General features: G+C 41.4%; 1 protein-coding gene across 1 annotated transcript; it reads right to left on the bottom strand.

Moving 5' to 3' along the window:
* Positions 1-1,711: 1,711 nt before the first annotated feature.
* Positions 1,712-22,936, bottom strand: zgc:113279 (uncharacterized). The gene is made up of 10 exons (XM_045724503.2): positions 22,338-22,936; positions 21,000-21,121; positions 20,866-20,890; positions 20,277-20,323; positions 19,287-20,143; positions 17,646-17,751; positions 7,693-7,839; positions 7,364-7,424; positions 5,519-5,682; positions 1,712-4,528 (listed from the first exon to the last, which is right to left on the bottom strand). Exons 1-10 carry the CDS (start codon positions 22,555-22,557, stop codon positions 4,511-4,513), a joined length of 1,767 nt encoding a protein of 588 aa, XP_045580459.2. The 5' UTR covers positions 22,558-22,936; the 3' UTR covers positions 1,712-4,510.
* Between the last annotated feature and the right edge of the window lie 375 nt (positions 22,937-23,311).

The following is a 23,311-nucleotide window of genomic DNA, read 5'->3' as shown; positions in this document are numbered from 1 at the left end:
AGGCATAAACTACGGACAACGAACACAATTGCATTTTATCGATGGCAATTTGAATGCACAGAGATACCGTGACGAGATGATGAGGCCCATTGTCGGGGCATTCATCTGCCACCATCACCTCATGTTTCAGCATGATAATGCATGGCCCCATGGTTCAAGGATCTGTACACAAATCTGTACTCAATTCCTGGAAGCTGAAAATGTTTCAGTTCCACCATGGTCTGCATACTCACCAGACATGTCACCCATTAAGCATGCTTGAGATGCTCTGGATCGACGTGTACAACAGCTTGTTCCATTTCCCGCCAATATCCAGAAACTTCACACAGCCATTGAAGGGGAGTGGGACTACATTCCACAGGCCAAAATCAACAGCCTGATCAACTCTATGTGAAGGAGATGTGTTGCGCTGCATGAGGCAAATGGTGGTCACACCTGATACTGACTGGTTTTCTGATCCACGCCCCTACCATGTTTTTAAGGTATCTGTGACCAACAGATGCATATCTGTATTCCCAGTTATGTGAAATCCATAGATTAGGGCCTAATGAATTTATTTCAATTGACTGATTTCCTTATATGAACTGTAACTCAGTAAAATCTTTGAAATTGTTGCATATTGCGTTTATATTTTTGTTCCGTTTCATAGCTGTAGTTAACCAAACCAGTACAGTACTGTAGACACGGACACGTTGTACAGTTTGAACACTGATGGTAGACAGTGGTAGACACGAGGGTAGAAACAGCATAGATCAACTCTCTGACAGCTGTTCATGTGCTTGTTGGCTGGCCTTGCCTTTATTACTCATCTGATAGATCATTTATTTTAGAATGTTGGATCACAGTGGTAGACATAAAAGGTCTATCATATCTTTAGAAAAGCAGTGACTAACATTGGCCAAATTCTCTTTTTGAAGAGGGGATTTCAGAAATATGATTATGAACAAGTCATATTCCAGAGAATATATTTTTAAGATTTAAGCTGTAGTCCAATTCCATTTACAATGGAAATTATTAGGAGTCCAATTCCCAGATGACTGCATCAAGTTTATGCAGCTATTCTGGTACAGACATTTGTTTTAGTTAACCTTTATTTAACTAGGCAAGTCAGTTAAGAACAAATTCTTATTTACAATGACAGCCTGCAACGGCCAAACTCGGACAACGCTGGGCCAATTGTGCGCCACCCTATGGGACTCCCAATCACGGCCAGTTGTGATACAGCCTGGATTTGAAACAGGGGGTCTGAGAGGGGTACTGAGAGGCAGTGCCTTAGACCGCTGTGCCACTCGGGAGCCCGACATGCTCTGACAAAACCTACAGGTGATTCTGGACCTGTTTAAGTGCCTTACAGTCAGCTGAATTGTGAATAATGTCAAGGTACCTGGTTACAACCTAGTCTCAGAGCATTTCATATTATTCTGTACGTAAATCCGAGACACTTGTTAGTTTTGTATTGTACGTTTTGCAAATTTGTAACATATAATACGAATTGTAATTTGCAACATGTCATTCGAAATGGGTGACGGAGATAAACATATTAATACATGCCATACGAAACGTAACATTTCATACTAAATGGAGTGTCTCGGATTTACATACAGAATAATACGAAATGCTGAGACCAGGTTGTGTGAATGAAAATGTAAGCTTGCGAGATCATGTTGGAACACTGTAATCATCAGACTGAAACAAGGCAAAGGCCCTCAGGTAAAATTGCTTTTGATATTTAATAAAGGTCATGGGAAAGTGGTATACATGAATAAACTTAATAAGGGGCTGTGCACCAGCTATGTAGCCATTCAGGAAGTGTGCACCACCAGAAACATCTTATACACTCAGGCATCACTAAACCCAAAGATGTGAGTGACAGCCTATCATTTGTTCAACAACCCTCCTCCCGCAAGACTAAAACAAATGTATAGCTGCTTGCATTCCTATCAGTTTTCAGCTTATTCGTTGATCAACAAAGCCTCAAGACAACCAGTCTAAATTAGAATTGCACACAAATAACGAACATGGATGGCTATATTAGCCTGACTATTGTTACTGAATCTTAATCTCATCCCCAGCCCGCTCTCTCTCTGTTGACCCGGAGCCTGGGGACGAGGTTAGCTGAATCCTAACCTGAGACCTGTGTGTTTCTCTTGATTATTTTAGTTTGAAAATCTCCAATCAATTCCAAAGGTCTGAGTTGTGCATACATCTCATTAAAAAAAACAAGTTTCCATTATATTGATCAAATGTATACAAATACATATAAAACATTACATCCCAAACACCAGAATACAGATAATGTTCTCTTTATAGTGGGATAAAATAGCTACTTTACAGGTGTAGGATCTTCATTTGTTTACCCTGTTGCAGGAGAACTTTCCTGCAATGCAGGAAAGTAAATCGTGTAGTGTATTGAGGTTTAAAAAGGATTCTGAAGTTTGTCCTTTATACTTTGAAATGTTTCCTTATTAACAATGTATCCCTTCATACATTTCCATTAATTATAATCCACATAATAATTCCCATTTCCTGTTGATGCAGGACTATTTTCCTGCTGTAGCAAACTGGTTAAAATGAAGATCCTACATCTGTATATCCATGCCAGGGGTTGAATTGGGGATTATTGAGCTCTATCACCATATGTTAGTAGACAGGATAGAGTCGAAATTGAATATATTCCATAGAAATCAGGGACATTTCCACCACTTACATAGTCCCAATTCAGCCCCTGTTAAAGCGCTACATGTATGAAACAATAACAATAACAAAACCATAATAGAAAAAAATAAAGGGTTTTCATGAACTTCATATGAATGCTATGAACTCCAAGGCCATACAACTCCTACTAAAAGTATTATCCCAGCCAGTACTGCTCCGACTCTCTTTGCGCCACATCTTTCACTACTTCTACCACAACTCCTATGATTGCTGTTGCAGCCACAGCTACATTGCTACTGCAACCACACAACACTACAATTACTACTAGCCCTACCATAAAAGTTTGACAAAAATGCAAGTCAAAAATAAAATGACTACACCATTACAACTATTACAACTATATGTGTAATAAAAATGACTAACAACTATACCATTACAACTATAAAAAAAAAGTGCACATAAAAACAGCTTTAAATAGTTTGAGCTGAAATGAAGCTAGCTACATCACAACCATTATTTACAAAAACAACGCCATGCAAACCACCAAATATTTTTAAGTGAAGAAATTAGGTTCTTTCAGGGACTAATAAAATGCTGTCGTATGGAAAGTATGCGAAATACAGCCAGCATATCAATGGGATTATAAAATGCCAAAGGATTTAGTCAAAGAATTCAGGGTTAACACCCAAGCTCCACCATAACAACAACAAAGATCAGACATTCATGCCTGTACCAGTGGACCAGTTCACATGACCACCCTCTGAACGTACTGTCATCAATACAAAAAGAGCAATTCCGACTTACTGTGCGAAATAAAGAGCAACCTTTTGGGTTCAAAGTAAATCATATTTTGTGAATGTCTTTAAGATATATATATATATTTTTAAATGACACTTCAATACAATTTCAAAAACCTGTAACCACATACATTGCCACAAGCCTTGAATGTGTCTAGTACGAGATGACCATCTTGGTAATATAACGCGACACCAGACAAAAATGTATAACAAAGCAGTAAAATGCTAATTCTTTGTCTCCTGTGGAAATGCCACAAAGTACAATGTGGTTTGATTTAAGCCAATTAATGTGCCTGTTCCCCTACTTTTTTTGTTTTGCACTTGCAATGACCCTCCATCAGCTGAGACCAACTTATGGATTGCACCTTTAACGTACATTCAACATATAGGCCTATACACATATAAGAATATTGTTGATAACCTTGATATTTATTACAGAAGAAAAATATACACACACGCGCACACACACACACACACACACACACACACACACACACACACACACACACACACACAATAAAGTTTTCAACCGTGTAACAACATGCTGGCGACTTGGTGTCTACTTTCCGGCCAAACTCGCTGCTTTGAACATTATCACTTTCCCTCCAAGACGTAAGTATGAAAGAATTTGACTCCCTTGTTGTATTACATACAACACCAATAACACATTCACCAAATAACATTGAGCTTAACTTGCATTAACATTTTGTTACTTTAATGTAACAAACAGTGGAAGTTTCACAGAAACCAGCTAATGTGCAACCAAAGTCTTAAACGCAAGCCACAAAAACACTCAATTTACAATTGTGTTTCAGCTTACATAAAACTTTGGATGCTTTACATAAGACTTGTACCTTGCCTTGAAGAAAGCCTCTCACTTTAAAGCCACGTAACAAAAAGATAGGTAATTAAAGGCTTTCTAAACCACATTGGCCTTTCTCCAAGACAAGTTCAAGCTTGTAACAACTCAGAAACATTAACTGTCAGTTCTCTGGCATGCCTTGCTTGGCAGATGCACACATAATTTCATAAGGAACAGCTGTGTGGATGGACACCATCTAAGTCACGTAGTTCCCCTAAGAAAGAGATAAACACCAAATTAGAACCATAAATCTAATAGATTTTGGAAACTATTAATTTCATCGAGGACTCTATTAAATCAAACTGTAATCAAATCAAACTGTTTTGATACATCAAAAACACAATTATTTTAGTACAGCAAGAAATTACATTTACATTTGTGTGTTCAATAAAACAATGTGAAACAAAGACAAACTAAAATGTACAGTACTGTAAATAAGGCCTCTTTTTGTCTACAACCCCCCTTGGAAGTCATATGAAAAATACTGAACAAGTTAAGAAGTAGCTCATGTTACTGGGTCAGGAGACCACTCCTTGCATGAACTTGTAGGACTCCATTTTGCTTCCACTTTATTTGCATTCTCCCCCCACATTCTCCCCGCACCTGCCGTCTCTAACTCTGAATGATCGGCTATGAAAAGCCAACTGACATTTACTCCTGAGGTGCTGACCTGTTGCACCCTCTACAACCACTGTGATTATTATTATTTGACCCTGCTGGTCATCTATGAATGTTTGAACATCGCGGTCATGAACTGTTATAATCTCCACCCGGCACAGCCAGAAGAGTACTGGTCACCCCTCAGAGCCTGGTTCCTCTCTAGGTTTCTTCCTAGGTTCCTGCCTTTCTAGGGAGTTTTTCCTAGCCACCATCTGCATTGCTTGCTGCATTGCTTGCTGTTTAAGGTTTTAGGCTGGGTTTCTGTATAGCACTTTGTGACATCGGCTGATGTAAAAGGGCTTAATAAATACATTTGATTGATTATCCTGAGGGAGAGTAGGTGACAGCATTTTAATCTCCTGCACTTTAAGGCTTAACTCTGCCAAGCAAACAGAGCATGAATGGTTATTTAAGTACTCCAATATCTGTATATATGTGTGGATTCGTTCAAACTTAACACATTCTTAGTTTAGTAACTTAAATAAACACATTATGACTTCCAAATGGAAAACTTTAGCCGCCTATATTATAGGGAGACACTGACCAGAGTGTGATGGTAGCTTCCCATTTGCAGCAGATACCCCAGTGTCTCCATCATCTGCTCCTTGCGCAGTGTGTGGAGTCTCATCTGACTAGGGGCCACACTTCTCTCCAGCTCTCGCACGGTGAAGTTCAGAGCCACTGCTGCACACTGAAACACACTGAGTCCTGACCGCAATACACACCAAGCACAGACATGAGGCATTGTAGAATAAGACCAACCACCCAAAACCTATCAAAGTATGTAAGGCAAAGGGGAATTTATCACTGAACGAAACATGGGTTATGACAATGACATTGTGGTCATGGATTTTTCAATGTACAGTGCCTTCAGAACGTATTCACACCACTTGACTTTTTCCACATTTTACTGAATTCCAAATGTATTAAATTGAGATTGTTTGTGACTGGCCTACACACAATACCCCATAATGTCAAAGTGGAACAATATTTGGGGAAATTTTTACTAATTATTTACAAATTAAAAGCTCAGATGTCTTGAGGGAGGTTTTGCAATACCTCACAAAGAATGGCACCTTTTGGTAGATGGGTAAAAATAAACAAACGCAGACATTGAAGTTATTAATTACACTTTGGATGGTGTATCAATACACCCAGTCACTACAAAGACACAGGCGTCCTTCCTAACTCTGTTGCCGGAGTAGAAGGAAACCGCTCAGGGATTTCAGAGACAGTGAATGCTCCTGAGTGGCCGAGTTACAGTTTTGATTTAAATCTGCTTGAAAATCTATGGCAAAACTTGAAAATCAACATCCAATTTGACAGAGTTTTAAGAATTTTGAAAAGAACATTGGGCATATATATTGTACAATCCAGGTGTGCAAAGCTCTTAAGAGACTTACAGAGAAAGACTAACAGCTATAATCGCTGCCAAGGTCATTCTAACATGTACTGACTCATTAGAAAAACATTCTAAAAACCTCTTTTCACCTTGTCATTACGGGGTATTGGGTGTAGATGGGTGACAAAATATGTAATAAGTCAAAGGGGTTGAATACTTTCTGAAAGCACTGTATATACTGTAAATCTAAAATCATCAACTTCTTTGATATGAATATAACCAGCTGAATAGGCTAGCATTACTGTTCCTTGTTGACCCCTCAGGTAGTATATTAAATGAGCATTCCTAAAGGGACAGTTCATTCTAAACTAAATGTTTTCATACTTCAAATGGTCTTTTGTTAAGATAAGTCCATATTCCAGGACATTTTGTAGATCCAGCTATATGCCTCAGTCCCAAATGAATGGAAAATATAAAGACTATCATTTCATGATTTTATTCTGTACTTATCTTTTCCATTCATTTGTGGTTGAGGCATATAGCTCAATCTGCACAACTAATGCCGTGGGATGTGGATTCATCTTGACGTTTGAGTCCTTTTGAGGTCTGAATCATATGACAAACTTTCATTTTGGAGGAACTATCCCTTTAAAGGTCCAATATGCATAAATCGCTCCGCCTTTCCGTGGTTGCTAAAATTCTAATAGTTTGCCTAATTTTACTTTATATAACAAAACAAGCAATTGTACCATCTAAACCTCTGAAATATCTTCTCAAACTCAAAATATTGTCTTTTCAGCTGTTTGAAGCAGGTGTACAAAACCGAAAGTAAAAGATGCAAAAACTAAACTTAAGAACGGGAAGCACAGAAATAGCGCACATAGAACAGATCAACCATTTCTTAGACTTGCTTTCAATGAGAATGACAGATCTATAACTCACCCAAAAAGTTACATATTGCAGCTTTAAATATAAGACTTACATTAAGATTTTTTTTTTAAACGGAAGGCTCTGAATAGGCAATTAGAACAAGAAAGCCGAACATACCATAATTATCTGTAGCTTCGACATCTACATAAATCCCTTCTTTCATCATATTTTTCAGAACCTAAAAGAAGAAATATGTATGCCATTAGACAACATAAGATCTTGCTGAGGTTCAGGGTATCAATTTCATTGAGGGAACTAACCAAACTGGGATGTGAAGGTGATGCAGTAGGCTTGCATGAATCATAATGACAGGGTAGCACGTTAAAATGAATTTTAAAGTACCTCCTAAAAATACTTCAAATACTATTTGAAGCTAACCTTTGAAGAGCTCAGCTCACAGAACAGGTTTGGCCTGTCAGTATTACAGGTCAGATGGCTGTATTTACCTCCAGAACTCGAATGTATCCATTCTCAACACTGAGGTGCAGGCATGTCTTTCCACTCCTGTCCTTCTCGTTCACACATGCACCAAGGTGAATCAGATCAGCCACCATCAGGTGTTGGTTCTTCTGGGCAGCCAGGTGAAGTGCAGTCTGGGAACAGAAGTCAGGGGCTTAATCAACCAGCGTTGCCAGGTTGAGCTAAACATTTTAAACCAAAGACCTCAGAAAACCCGCCCACAAGGCCTGAAAATGAGCCCATTTCTTTCAGCAATAGAGGAGTTGCCACATTTATCCATAAAACCCTTTTTCCATAACGTTATTGAGCGAATTAAGATGGAATATCTACGTAATTTTTAGGCTAAGAAGCAAAATGTGTTTTTCCATCAAAATAATAATTCTTGCAAGTTTAAGAATGTTAAGATTGTTGCAAGAGAAAATAAATCACCCTTATTAAACTCTACAGATGTCACGTCCTGACCAGTAAAGGGGTTATTTGTTCTTACAGTTTGGTCAGGACGTGGCAGGGGGTATTTGTTTTATGTGGTTCAGGGTGTGTTTGTTTATGTGTTCATGTCGAGGGGGTATTTGGTTTATATGGTTCGGGGTGGTTGTTTATGTAGAGGGGTATTTGATTTATTAGTCCAGGGTTTTGGTTATTGTTCTATGTTAGTTTTTCTATGTTCTTTCTAGGTGTTTGTATTTCTATGTTTTGGTATTGGGGTTGGACCTTCAATTGGAGGCAGCTGGTTATCGTTGCCTCTGATTGAAGGTCATATAATTAGGAGTTTGTTTTTCATGAGATTTTGTGGGAGATTGTTGCCGTGTATAGCTTTGTGCCTTACTGGCCTGTTCTTTGTCGTTGTGTTTTTGTATACGTTTTTGGTTTTTCCTTCTTTGTCCTTTAATAAAAGAAGATGAGTATACATTTTCCCGCTGCGTTTTGGTCTAAACCCTACACTCTACGACACTCGTGACAACAGATCATTTTTCATCAACGGATGTCGATTTAAATTGTTTTGACTGCTATGATTAAAGGCCCTAGGAGGTGTGGTATATGGCCAATATAGCAAGGCTAAGGGCTGTTCTTTGGACTGTTCTTAACCATGGTATATTGGCCATATATCAAAAACCCCTGAGGAGCCTTATTGCTATTATAAACTGGTTAATATATAATGCGCCGAAGGGGGTGGCTGCTGTTTTAAGGGCTCCTAAACAACTGTGCAATTTTTTTTAACTTTGTTTAACTCATTTTGTACATAATGTTGCTGCTACTATCTCTTAAGTCCAAAAAGAGCTTCTGTACATCAGAACAGCGATTACTCACCTCGACCTGGACAAAGATTTTTTTCTTTATTGAGTACGACGCAAATGATATACTGCTTTGTCGAGACAAGGCCCAAATCCCTGTCATCAGCGTGAAGAAAAGATGGAGAAAAGGGAGGGCGGGGTGCCTTTTAAGAATTCGCCAACGAGTAGGCAAACCACAATTACCCTTGCTATTATTGGCCAATGTGCAATCATTGGAAAACAAACTGGACGATCTACGATTAAGACTATCCTACCAACTGGATATTAAAAACTGTAATAACTTATGTTTCACCGAGACGTGGCTGAACGACGACACTGATATTATAGAGCTGGCTGGCTTCTCCGTGTATCGGCAGGACAGAGAAGCTATGTCTGACGAGGGGTGGGGGTGTGTGTCTACTTGTCAATAACTGTTGGTGCGCGATGTCTAATATTAAAGAAGTCTTGAGGTATTGCTCGCCTGAGGTAGAATATCTCATGATAAGCTGTAGACGACACTATCTACCAAGAGAGTTCTCATCTCTCACCTACAGTCATTTACCACTGCTTGGTCACCCTAATATCAGTTCTAGCACGTTAATCTGTTCCATGGAAAAAGGGGGTCTCCATAATGACTAATCTGTCACGTCCTGACCAGTAAAGAGGTTATTTGTTATTGTAGTTTGGTCAGGACGTGGCAGAGGGTATTTGTTTTATGTGTTTCGGGGTTTGTTGGGCAATGTTCTATGTTAGTCTATGTCTGTGTCTAGTTTATCTATTTCTATGCTTAGTTTATTGGTTTGACCTTCAATTGGAGGCAGCTGTTTCTTGTTGCCTCTAATTGAAGGTCCTATTTAGTAGGGGTGTTTTTTCATGGTTTTTTGTGGGTAGTTGTTCCATGTGTAGCTGTATGTCTCACAGGACTGGTTTCTCGTCGTTGTTTTGTTTTAGTGTTTGTTTTGGTTTTTCATCTTAATAAAGAAGATGAGTATTCACATTCCCGCTGCACCTTGGTCCCATCTTTACAACGAACGTGACATAATCTAGTCTACCTACCTAAATTCTGCTCTGGCTCCTTGACTCAGCTGCAGCACTTTAGTGCTCTCAACGCACCCACACCCCTCTAGCCCTCCCCACCATTCACTCACTCAGTAACAACCCGCTCACTGCCTGATAGTCAGCAGCAGCGACTTGCAACCAATACATTTTCACCCGCGACATAGTTTTCAAAGTAGCTCAATTTGGCCCGGAAAACTACAAACATGGCAATCCTGTAATCAACTCTTTGACTGTTTTATGTTTTGATTGGACAGCAATCCTGATGTAGCTGAAGCTATTTGAGCTAGATCACTGATTGCATACAGTAGTGCTGGGCGATAAGTATTGCTGAGTGATTACATTTCTGTAATTTTTCAGTTTATAAACAACTAATTGACCGACGTCGGTTCAATTATTTGAATTCCATTTTGTTCTGTTAGCTCGATGTGCAGTTTCTGTAGAGAGAAAATCAGATCAAGCCCGAACTGTGAGATGTAGAGCGCCAGCTTGTCTGGACTGTTCGGAGCAGACAGAAAGAAGAGAGAACGCACAAGAGGGACAGAGAGGTACAATGCATTCCGACCCCTTCCCTTTTACATTTTTTTATTGTTACAGCCTTATTCTAAAATGGATTAAAGAAAAAAAATCCACATCAATCTATACACAATACTCCATAATGACAAAGCGTAAACAGGTTATTGGATTTTTTTGCAAAGGTCCCCAAGAACACAGTGGCCTACAGCATTTTTAAATGGACGAAGTTTGAAACCACCAAGACTCTTACTAGAGCTGGTTGCCCGGACAAACTGAACAATCAGGGGAGAAGGCCCTTGGTCAGGGAGGTGATCAAGAACCCGATGGGCACTCTGACAGAACTCCAGAGTCCCTACACTGAAGCATGGTGGTGGCAGCATCATGCTGTGGGGATGTTTTTCAGCGGCAGGGACTGGGAAACTAGTCAGGATCGAGGGAAAGATGAAGGGGGCAAAGTACAGAGAGATCCTTGATGAAAGCCTGCTCCAGAGCGCTCAGGACCTCAGACTGGGGCAAAGGTTTTTAATTAATTTTTTATTTCACCTTTATTTAACCAGGTAGGCTAGTTGAGAACAAGTTCTCATTTGCAACTGCGACCTGGCCAAGATAAAGCAAAGCAGTTCGACACATACAACACAGAGTTACACATGGAATAAACAAACATACAATCAATAATACAGAAGAAAAATCTATATACAGCATGTGCAAATGAGGTAGGATAAGAGAGGTAAGGCAATAAATAGTCCATGGTGGCAAAGTAATTACAATATAGCAATTAAACACTATAATGGTAGGATGCACAGATGAATGTGCAAGTTGAGATACTGGGGTGCAAAGGAGCAAGATAAATAAATAAATACAGTGTGGTGATGAGGTAGATTGGATGGGCTATTTACAGATGAGCTATGTACAGGTGCAGTGATCTGTGAGCTGCTCTGACAGCTGGTGCTTAAAGCTAGTGAGGGAGATAAGAGTCTCCAGCTTCAGAGATTTTTGCAGTTCGTTCCAGTCATTGGCAGCAGAGAACTGGAAGGAGAGGCGGACAAAGGAAGAATTGGCTTTGGGGGTGACCAGTGAAATATACCTGCTGGAGCACGTGCTGCGGGTGGGTGCTGCTATGGTGACCAGTGAGCTGAGAAGGCGGGGCTTTACCTAGCAGAGACTTGTAGATGACCTGGAGCCAGTGCGTTTGGCAATGAGTATGAAGCGAGGGCCAGCCAACGAGATCATACAGGTCGCAGTGGTGGGTAGTATATGGGGCTTTGGTGACAAAACGGATGGCACTGTGATAGACTGCATCCAGTTTATTGAGAAGGGTATTGGAGGCTAATTTGTAAATTACATCTCCGAAGTCGAGGATTGGTAGGATGGTCAGATTTACAAGGGTATGTTTGGCAGCATAAGTGAAGGATGCTTTGTTGCGAAATAGGAAGCCAATTCTAGATTTAATTTTGGATTGGAGATGTTTAATGTGAGTCTGGAAGAAGAGTTTACAGTCTAACCAGACACCTAGGTATTTGTAGTTGTCCACATATTCTAGGTCAGAACCGTCCAAAGTAGTGACGCTGGACGGGCAGGCAGGTGCGGGCAGCGATCGGTTGAAGAGCATGCATTTAGTTTTACTTGCATTTAAGAGCAGTTGGAGGCCACGGAAGGAGAGTTGTATGGCATTGAAGTGCATCTGGAGGTTAGTTAACAGTGTCCAACGAGGGGCCAGAGGTATAGAGAATGGTGTCGTCTGCGTAGAGGTGGATCAAAGAATCACCAGCAGCGAGAGCGACATCATTGATATATACAGAGAAGAGAATGGCCCGAGAATTGAACCCTGTGGCACCCCCATGAGACTGCCAGAGGTCCGGACAACAGGCCCTCCGATTTGACATACTGAACTCTATCGGAGAAGTAGTTGGTGAACCAAGCGAGGCAATCATTTGAGAAACCAAGGCTGTTGAGTCTGCCAATAATAATGTTGTGATTGACAGAGTCGAAAGCCTTAGCCAGGTCGATGAATACGGCTACACAGTAATGTCTCTTATCGATGGTGGTCATGATATCGTTTAGGACCTTGAGCGTGGCTGAGGTGCACCCATGACCAGCTCTGAAACCAGATTGCATAGTGGAGAAGGTACGGTGAGATTCGAAATGTTCGGTAATCTGTTTGTTAACTTAGCTTTCAAAGACCTTAGAAAGGCAGGGTAGAATAGATATAGATCTGTTGCAGTTTGGGTCTAGAGTGTCTCCCCCTTTGAAGAGGGGGATGACCGCGGCAGCTTTCCAATCTATGGGAATCTCAGACGATACGAAAGAGAGGTTGAGCAGGCTAGTAATAGGGGTTGCAACAATTTTGGCAGATAATTTTAGAAAGAGAGGGTCCAGATTGTCTGATTTGTAGGGGTCCAGATTTTGCAGCTCTTTCAGAACATCAGCTATCTGGATTTGGGTGAAGGAGAAGTGGGGGAGGTTTGGGCAAGTTGCTGTGGGGAGCACAGGGCTGTTGACCGGGGTAGGGGTAGCCAGGTGGAAAGCATGGCCAGCCGTAGAAAAATGCTTATTGAATTCTCAATTATTGTGGATTTATCGGTAGTGACAGTGTTACCTAGCCTCAGAGCAGTGGGCAGCTGGGAGGAGGTGCTCTTATTCTCCATGGACTTTAGTGTCCCAGAACTTTTTTGAGTTTGTACTACAGGATGCAAATTTCTGTTTGAAAAAGCTAGCCTTAGCTTTCCTAACTGCCTGTGTATATTGGTTCCTAACTTCCATAAAAAGTTGCATATCACGGACTACAAAGGGACGCCACAAGATGTTTTGTATTGGTCAAGGGCAGACAGGTCTGGAGTGAACCAAGGGCTATATCTATTCCTAGTTCAACATTTTTTGAATGGAGCATGCTTATTTATTAAGATGGTGAGGAAGGCACTTTTAAAGAATAACCAGGCATCCTCTACTGTCGGGATGAGGTCAATGTCATTCCAGGATACCCCGGCCAGGTCAATTAGAAAGGCCTGTTCGCAGAAGTGTTTTAGGGAGTGTTTGACAGTGATGAGGGGTGGTCGTTTGACCGCAGACCCATTACAGATGCAGGCAATGAGGCAGTGATCGCGGTTTGAAGGTTCACCTTCAAATAGGACAACGACCTTAAGCACACAGCCAAGACAACACAGGGGTGGCTTCAGGACAAGTTTCTGAATGTCCTTCAAATCAAATGTTATTTGTCACATGCGCCAAATACACCAGGTCTAGACCTTACCGTGAAATACTTACAAGCCCTTAAGCAACAATGCAGTTAAGAAAATATTTACAAAATAAACTAAATTAAAAATAATAATAATAAGTAACAATAAAATAACAGTCGGTAATTTGTACATGTAGGTAGGGGTAAAATGACTATGTATAGATATTAAACAGCAAATAGCAGCAGTGTAAAAACAAAGGGGGGAGGGGGTGGGGGGCTAAGCAAATAGTCCGGGTGGCGATTTGATTCATTGTTCAGCAGTCTTATGGCTTGAGTGTAGAAGCTGTTAAGGAGGCTTTTGGACCTAGAATTGGCGTTCCGGTACCGCTTGCCGTGCGGTAGCAGAGAGAGCAGTCTATGATTTGGGTGACTGGAGTCTTTGACAATATTTTGGGCCTTCCTCTGACACCGCCTAGTATATAGGTCCTGGATGGCAAGACACTTGGCCCCAGTGATGTACTAGGCTGTACGCACTACCCTCTGTAGTGCCTTACGGCCGGATGCTGAGCAGTTGTCATACCAGGTGGTGATGCAACCAGTCAGGATGCTCTCGATGGTGCAGCTGTAGAACCTTTTGAGGATCTGGGGATCCATGTCAAATCTTTTCAGTCTCCTGAGGGGGAAAAGGCGTTGTCGTGCCCTCTTTATGACTTTCTTGGTGTGTTTGGACCATGATAGTTTGTTGGTGGTGTGGACACCAAGGAACTTGAAACTCTCGACCAGCTCCACTACAGCCCCGTCGGTGTGAATGGGGGCATGTTCGGCCCTCCTTTTCCTCTAGTCCACAATCATCTCCTTTGTCTTGCTCACATTGAGGGAGAGTTTGTTGTCCTGACACTACACTGCTAGGTCTCTGACCTCCCTATAGGCTATCTCATCGTTGTCAGTGATCAGGCCTACCACCGTTGTGCCGTCAGCAAACTTAATGATGGTGTTGGAGTCGTGCTTGGCCACACAGTCGTGGGTGAACTGGGAGTACAGGAGGGGGCTAAGCACGCACTCCTGAGGGACCCCCGTGTTGAGGATCAGCGTGGCAGATGTATTGTTGCCTACCCTTACCACCTTTGGGCGGCCTGTCAGGAAGTCCAGGATCCAGTTGCAGAGGAAAGTGTTTAGTCCCAGGGTCCTTAGCTTAGTGACTAGCTTTGTGGGCATTATGGTGTTGAACGCTGAGCTGTAGTCAGTGAACAGCAGTCCTTTTGTGTGTAATGTGATTGAGATTGCATAATCTGTTGATCTGTTGGGATAGTAGGCGAATTGGAGTGGGTCTAGGGTTTCCGGGATGATGGTGTTGATGTGAGCCGTGACCAGCCTTTCAAAGCACTTCATGGCTACTGACGTGAGTGCTACGGGTGGTTCCAGTTGGTCCGCGCATGCTCTGAGTACACGTCCAGGTAAGGTCTTGCTCACATTGGCTACGGAGAACGTGATCTCATGCATGCTTCAGTGTTGCTTGCCTCGAAGCGAGCATAAAAGGCATTTAGCCCGTCTGGTAGGCTCGCGTCACTGGGCTGCTCGCGGCTAGGTTTCCCTTTGTAGTCCGTAATAGTTTGCAAGCCCTGCCACATCCGATGAGCGTCAGATCCTGTGTAGTAGGATTCAATATTAGTCCTGTATTGACACTTTTTTGATGGTTTGTCTGAGGGCATAGCGGGAGTTCTTAAAAGCGTCCGGATTAGTGTCCCGCTCCTTGAAAGCGGAAGCTCTAGCTTTTAGCTCGGTGCAGATGTTACCTGTAATCCATTGCTTCTGGTTGGGGTATGTACGTACAGTCACTGTGGGGACCACATCATCGATGCACTTATTGAAGAAGCCGCTGACTGAGGTGGTATACTTCTCAATGCCATTGGATGAATCCCGGAACATTTTCCCGTCTGTGCCAGCAAAACAGTCCTGTAGCGTAGCATCCGCGTCATCTTACCACTTCCGTATTGAGGGAGTCACTGGTACTTCCTGCTTTTAGTTTTTGCTTGTAAGCAGGAATCAGGAGGATATAATTATGGTCAGATTTTTCTAAATGGAGGGAGAGCTTTGTACACATCTCTGTGTGTGGAGTAAAGGTGGTCTAGAGTTTTTTTTCCCTCTGGTTGCTAATGTGACATGCTGGTAGAAATGAGGTAAAACGGATTTAAGTTTGCCTGCATTAAAGTCCCCTGCCACTAGGATCGCCGCTTCTGGATGAGCATTCTCTTGTTTGCTTATGGCCTTATACAGCTCGTTGAGTGCAGTCTTAGTGCCAGCGTCGGTTTGTGGTGGTAAATAGACGGCTATGAAAAATATAGATGAAAACTCTTGGTAGATAGTGTGGTCTTCAGCTTATCATGAGGTACTCTACCTCAAGCAAGCAATACCTCGAGACTACCTTAATATTAGACATTGCGCACCAGCTGTTATTGACAAATATACACACACCCCCACCATCGTCTTACCGGACGTAGCTGTTCTGTCCTGCCAATGCTTGGAAAACCCACGACTCGGTGAAACATAAGATATTACTGTTTTTGGTAGAATAGTCTCGAACGGAGCTCATCCAGTTTATTCTCCAGTGATTGCACGTTGGCTAATAGATCGGATGGTAGAGGCGGGTTACCAACAGGCCGATAAATTCTCACAAGGCGCGCTGAGCTGCGCCCCCAGTATTTCCTTCTTTTCTTCATGTGAATGACGGGGATTTGGGCCTTGTCTGGGAGCAACATTATATCCTTCACGTCTGACTCACTAAAGAAACAATCTTTGTCCAGCTTTGTCATTATGGGGTATAGTCTGTAGATTGAATCAAGGGGTCTGAATACTTTCCGAATGCACTGCATCTCTAGCTGAAAATACATTACCTAAGCGAATGATAGTTGGTATTCACCGGTCATAAAAGTATGCCTTATTTACGTTGAAAAACTACTAAAAAAGTGATTTTGTCAGACAGCATAGGCAGCAGCTCTATAGAGATGAAATTAAATAACAAAGTCACCAAATAAAACAAATATTTTATTAAAGTAATGTGAATAAATGATGGTTAATAAGTGATAAGCAGTAAATTGGCAGTCACTACCATAATGGGACTTTTATTAATTATTTTATTCTGTATTACAGAATAAACTGAACCAACCTCAAAAAGCACTACCGTAATTTCCGGGACTATAAGCCGCAACTTTTTTCCCACGCTTTGAACCTCGCGGCTTAAACAATGACGCGGCTAATATATGGATTTTTCCCGCTTTCACATTCTGTGACGTGCTCAGTTTTTTGGCGGCATGAAGCTTTCATTAGACCAATGAAATTGCCGAACGGGTTAAGGTCAAACAACTTTTTGGTTTACTGTTTAGATTAAATCGAGCGCTCTCAAACTTCCCATCATTCTGATTACGGTAGTCATTTTGTCACCCTCATCATGGCAAAGACACAGAGAAATGCATATGATGCAGCTTTCAAGTTGAAGGCGATTGATCTGGCTGTTGGAAAAGGAAATAGAGCTGCTGCACGGGAGCTTGGTCTTAATGAGTCGATGATAAGACGTTGGAAAGAGCAGCGTTAGGAATTGACTCAGTGCAAAAAGACAACTAAAGCTTACTGCTAATTATAATTTTTTTGTTACAAGCCGTGTTTCGTTAAAGCCTGTGTAAAGTTAATTTGTTTCAATGTACCGGTAGGCACCTGCGGCTTATAGACATGTGCGGCTTATTTATGTTCAAAATAATAATTTAAAAAAATTCAGTGGGTGCGGCTTTTCTTCATGTGCGCTCAATAGTCCGGAAATTACGGTAATCACTCAGCAGTAGTAAACAGTTGCTTCAAAGTTATCTGAACGTCTGAATGAATCTGAACAACCAGAAAACAATTTAAGTCATGCTATATTTTTCATTTGATTTACCTTTCCCTCTGAGTCTTTGACATCCAGCCTGTTCAGAGCTGCCATCCTTTTGGCAATCGCATATCCCAGGGCCCTCTTGCCTTGACCCACAACTCTGTGGAGAGCTCTAAAGAAAGAAGCAATAAACATATTTATAGTGTACTCACATAAATGTCACTGTGAGTTTGAATGGTTAACAACATTAATGCATTAAAGTGCATTTTAAACATGAATGTACTGGATGATACATAGCAGCATGTCAATCGTACATCAACAATGTGGGAATTTTGTTTTGTACTGTGGCTGGCCAATAATAATTCATGTGAGCCTGATTCGAATCAGTGGTAGCTTGAAAGTAATAATAAAAATTTGTCATTATCAATTATATCAAGAACATTAAATTTCACAGCAAAATTAATATTAGATAGATACCCCTTGCTGTGTTTGTCACTAAAATCAGCCATTCAAACAATTATTTGTCTATCGTCCTCCTATATCAACATTGGTCATGGATTTTCAGTCATTGTTTACTTTTTGTGCAATTCCAGACAACGCCCCATGAGTCATGATGATATAGTACTGTATGAGGAAATTTCTTCAGAACACTGTTACAGGCTTTTCCATTTATATTTTGAGGTTGGACGTTAGCACGTGGGGCACATCGATTGGTGTCACCTCGTTAGTCCGTATGTGTTACACTGTGCTGGCTTGTCCATCTCCTTAGTCAGAAGGTGTTTCACCGGTGCTGTTCCAGGTAATATTTAAGAGTGGCTGGCCCAGTGCTCCAATTTTCTTGAGAGATGTGGCAGGTTAACACCTTTTGTTGGCTTTCCCTATTTGATTTCTAGACAAACAATCCTTTATCTGATCTTCCATGTTTTTGTTTTGTTCCACTTTTTGGTTTGCTTCCTGTCTTTAAGTTTGGTGTGGGTTTTTCTTTTTGCCTCTTCTTGGGCAAATTTAGTGGGTCTCATGGTGGGTGTCTTTTAGGTTCCAGTTGTTGCTAGTCACCTTTCAGTGGACACCCACATGAGTGTCTTTCAGAACCCCTCCTAAAACCCCACCTATTCGTCGGTGACTCTTTGTTAGTTCCCCCTTCTGTTTGAGTGACAATTTTTGGTTTTCTTGCTGGGGAACGTAACGACACTAACACTTAACTGCTGCCTATTAGATAGATACCCTCAGTATGTCTTGGAATAATTTGGTGTTTGTGAATTATTGTAGGAAAACTAATATGTCTGTAACAGGTTACTGTTTATCTTAGGACAACAAATATCTCCTTAAATTACTACAAAGCATCCATTCACCATACTGTCAAATACAGGCTCTGTACATTTCCTTTAATGACAAACTGAGCGATACCATCTCACATTTCTGTCTGAAACTCCATAACATTCTAGCTATTATACTGCTATAGCCTCCCGGGGTATCCAATTTAAAATCAACAGTTGGTGTAACTGCAATGTACTAGCACTGTCTGCAAGCACTGATACAGTATCAGACACATGTACCCTTTTCACACTATTGTGCTGACCTGAACCACACTGTGCTAGTTTCCAGCACTGTTCCAACCTCTGGTGGATGCCTAACAAGACCAGGCTACAGCTCAGCAAGGCTCATTAATACGAAAAGGGTCAAATATAAATTGTGATTCCAACTTACGTCCTTCCGTTCCTGTCTGTGGCCAGAACCTCTGTATCAGAGACCCCCGTCAGTAATCGCTCCTCCCTCTGGAGCTGGTTCCAGAAGTATGCTGTGCTGTTCCAATTCTGGCACATGTAGCTGAGCCAATGTGGGCTAAAGCTATCCTGGCACTGGGGGTTAAAGCTATCCTGGCACTGGGGGCTAAAGCTATCCTGGCACTGGGGGTTAAAGCTATCCTGGCACTGGGGGCTAAAGCTATCCTGGCACTGGGGGCTAAAGCTATCCTGGCACTGGGGGCTAAAGCTATCCTGGCACTGGGGGCTAAAGCTATCCTGGCACTGGGGGCTAAAGCTATCCTGGCACTGGGGGCTAAAGCTATCCTGGCACTGGGGGCTAAAGCTATCCTGGTAGTCACTACCTCCATCCTGACCTAACTCATAGCTGGAGGACAGGGGGCTAGCAAAGACCGAATATTGGGGAGATGGCACTTGACATTCACTGGTGCTGCTGGGGGAGTAAGTCATATATGAATCTGGACTGGGCATCATATTGTCGGATTCGTCGTTGATACACCGTCCTTGGGAGTTCAGCGGAGGAACACTAGTCTTGTGATTGTCTGCAGAGCGGGATAGCTTGAGCTCTGACATACAGTAGTTTGTGGCTTGTTGTGGCATCTTGTTTTCCTGACTGAACTTCATTGAGTGGCTATGCTGGAGTTGCTCTGGACTATTCCATGGTTGCACATTGGGCTCTGGGCTGTAATCAGGTGACTCAGACGTGTTAGACTGGCTGTATGGCTTGCTGGCTTTGAGATCCTCCTCCAATACCTCCACTATTATGGCGAGTTCCTCCAGGCTCTTTGTAGGTTGTTTTCTCTGAAACACAGTGGGCACACATAATAAGTATGCAGTGTTGAGTGCTGAGCCGTCCACGTTAGAGCAAGGTACACCTGGTGAAATGTGAAAAGACATGTAGGCTTATTCATATAATGTACTGTAAATCACTCACCTTGCTACTTCTGCGATCTCTATTGGTATTTACCCGTTTCTTCTCTCCTGTGAAGAATATAAGGAATTTTGATAGCAGGTTTCATGAAGTTGACAGTATCTTTGCTGTTGCATGCCCTTACCCACAACATAAATGCTTGTGTAATAGTACATAATTGTTGTTGTGACAGTTTGTGTTATTTATGTTCATATTGTAATGATGAAATTCAGTAACACGTTTTAACTTGTATTGTTAGAAATCAGTATCCTACAAGTCTATTTTTCAAAATGGCTGTGATATACTGTATTATTATGAAACAATACTAAGATATAAAATATGTGCATGTCTTACTAATAATTGATGTGTACATCATTATGCATTATATCCATAGGCTTTAAGGAGTGTCTTGACTACATTTTATAAATGTGAACAGCGTGTGATCAGCCTCACCCAATACCAAGCACTTTATGACTCTTAATGTTTGCAGAAGGTAAACAACCCTAATTCCGGAGCAGAACAAGACACACTTTTGAGGAGACTGCCAGAAGTGTTAAATCTTGGTTATAGGCCAAGAACACAAGCGTAGTAGAATTTAGGAGTTTTTTCTAACCTTTCAATGCCTTGCCGCAGTTGCCCTGTAGAAAGATGTAAAGGATAAACTGAATATGTCAAAACATCTGACTGGGGAATGTGGAAATTATCTTCCAAGCAATTTAGCCACAGTGAATATACAGTATGTCATACCTGGATATTTTTTGGGGCCATTCCCTTCGCAATGCGAATCTTATTAAGCATGTCTCTCACAGGCATTTTGACCCTGACTCCCAGGTACCTTTTCTCACCGTCATAGTTGGAGCGCTTTGGACCTGATGAATAAAACCATGTTGCAACAGAATGCAATTTATTTGTGAATTCAGACAGGCTAAAAAGAAACATGATATCTGATGATCATATTATCCTAAAATGTATCACTCACTCCAAAAAGTAAGGCCTAAAATATGACTTAATATAATTTACAAATATGTATCACATGTACTGTATGAACCATATAGATTGCACAGTACAGTATATGAACAACCAACAGTATGAGCCTTGCTTGTTGTAAGACAATATAAAGGCTCAGACATGCTTATAACAAGTTATAAAGCATTATACCTGGATGTGCAGCCTGCTCTCAGACTACACGTAACATAGTCAACTTTTTTCGGCGATAATCAAATTGGTTACATAAGACAGGCAACTAGCAACCCAAAGGTTGCATGTTCGAGTCTCCTCACTGACAACTTTAGCATTTTAGGTAATTAGCAACTTTTCAAATACTTACTACTTTCTTTAGATACTTTGCATGTAAGCTAGCCCTTCCCCTAACCCGAACCATAAACCTTTTAGCTAATGGGGGTGGCAGGTAGCCTAGTGGTTAGAGCGTTAGGCCAGTAACCGACAGGTTGCTAGATCGAATCCCCGAGCTGACAAGGTAAAAATATGTTGTTCTGCCCCTGAACAAGGCAACCCACTGTTCCTAGGCGTCATTGTAAATAAGAATTTGTTCTTAACTGACTTGCCTAGTTAAATAAAGTTTAAATAAACATTTTAAAAAACGAACTCCTAATCTTAATCCTAACCCATTGCCAGCTAGCAAACATTAGCATTAACCACAACAAATTGGAATTCGTAACACATCATGTGTCTTGCAAATTCGTAACATATTGTACGTATTGTAATTCTTACATTTTGTAAGTTTAGGAAATTTGCAAACATATCATACAAATTGTAATTCATAAATTAAATCCACAAATGAATACATACCATACGAAACGTAACATATCATACTAAATGGACTGTCTTGGATTTCGTACAGAATAATACACATGCTCTGAGACCAGGTTGGGATAAAAGGTCTACATTCGACCTTTTAGTCGAATGTAGACTACTCAACACAAGTTGACGCATTGAAGTGGTCATTCTCATTTTCAGTAAGGTTGTGATATAAAACATTTATGCATGTCTACTTCTTAAATTATTATATTTGGTGAGATATGACGTTTGATTATACAAGGAAGGCATTCACTAAATTGTGTTGACCTGTCAAAGAAGAATTCATTGTCGAAGGCCCATTCCCGTCGTCCAAACTTGTCAGGATACCTCCATTTGGGGAATTTGGCCCCTCCGAGCAGCTGGCAGGTACTCCAGGCATAGGTGAGTCGTAACTCCCAAACAGCCCGTTTCCAATGTCCCATTTCCCCTCAAAAGCATGGATGCATTCACTGCCCGCGTTCTCCTTACTTTTATATCGCCCACGCATCTCGCTCACCTTTGCAGCAGTGGGGTAATGTATTAGTTGGAAACAAAATCAAACGGAGAACTCTCAAGATATTGAAACAAACAGACTGTTTACCTGGGAGTCATAGAGTGTAAATACCAGCGTTCAAGGTCTGTTTTGTCTGAAATCCGTCAGTGGGGCGGTAGTCTGCCCTACACGAAGCACCTGGTGGAGCGAATTCTAAATTTCTCTTAACACCTGTTTTTCAGGTCAGTGGGCGGCAGGTAGCTAGCAGTTAAAGCTTTGGGCTATTAACCGAAAAGTCCCTGGTTTGAATAAACCACGTGACAACATCTGTCGATGTGCCCTTGAGCAAGGCACTTAACTGTAATTTACTCCTTGGGCAGCTTACTACTATGACTGACCCTGTAAAACAACACATTTATATAACTTTCTATACTGGTTGGTTCGAGCCCTGAATGCTGATTGGCTGAAAGCCGTGGTATATCAGACCAAATACCATGGGTTTACTGCTCTGATTACATTGGTAACCAGTTTATAATAGCAATAAGGCACCTCCGGAGTTTGTGATATATGGCCAATATATCACGGAGACCTTAGTCGTGGTATATTGGCCATATACCACACCCCCTCGGGCTTATTGTAGAGAGGTTGGTTTAAATGTGGAAGAAACATTTCAGTTGAATGCATTCAGTTGTACAGCTGACGAGGTATCCCCCTTTCCATTTCCTTTCCCTTTCCTTATTGCTTAAATTAAAGGTTTAGAGCAGTGGCG

The sequence above is a fragment of the Salmo salar genome, chromosome 09 (assembly GCF_965601325.2).
Source record: "Salmo salar chromosome 09, fSalSal1, whole genome shotgun sequence".
Taxonomy (NCBI): Eukaryota; Metazoa; Chordata; class Actinopteri; order Salmoniformes; family Salmonidae; genus Salmo; species Salmo salar.
The sequence above is the reverse complement of the archived record's forward strand: the minus strand, read 5'-3'. Positions and strand labels throughout refer to the sequence as shown.

Coding starts and splice junctions, on each gene's coding strand:
- zgc:113279 (XM_045724503.2), bottom strand. CDS start 22,557: ATGCGTGGGCGATATAAAAGTAAGGAGAACGCGGGCAGTGAATGCATC. Junction 20,891..20,999: donor TGGCCCCAAAAAATATCCAG/GTATGACATACT, acceptor ATCTTTCTACAG/GGCAACTGCGGCAAGGCATT. Junction 5,683..7,363: donor CGAAGCTACAGATAATTATG/GTATGTTCGGCT, acceptor TATTGCGGTCAG/GACTCAGTGTGTTTCAGTGT.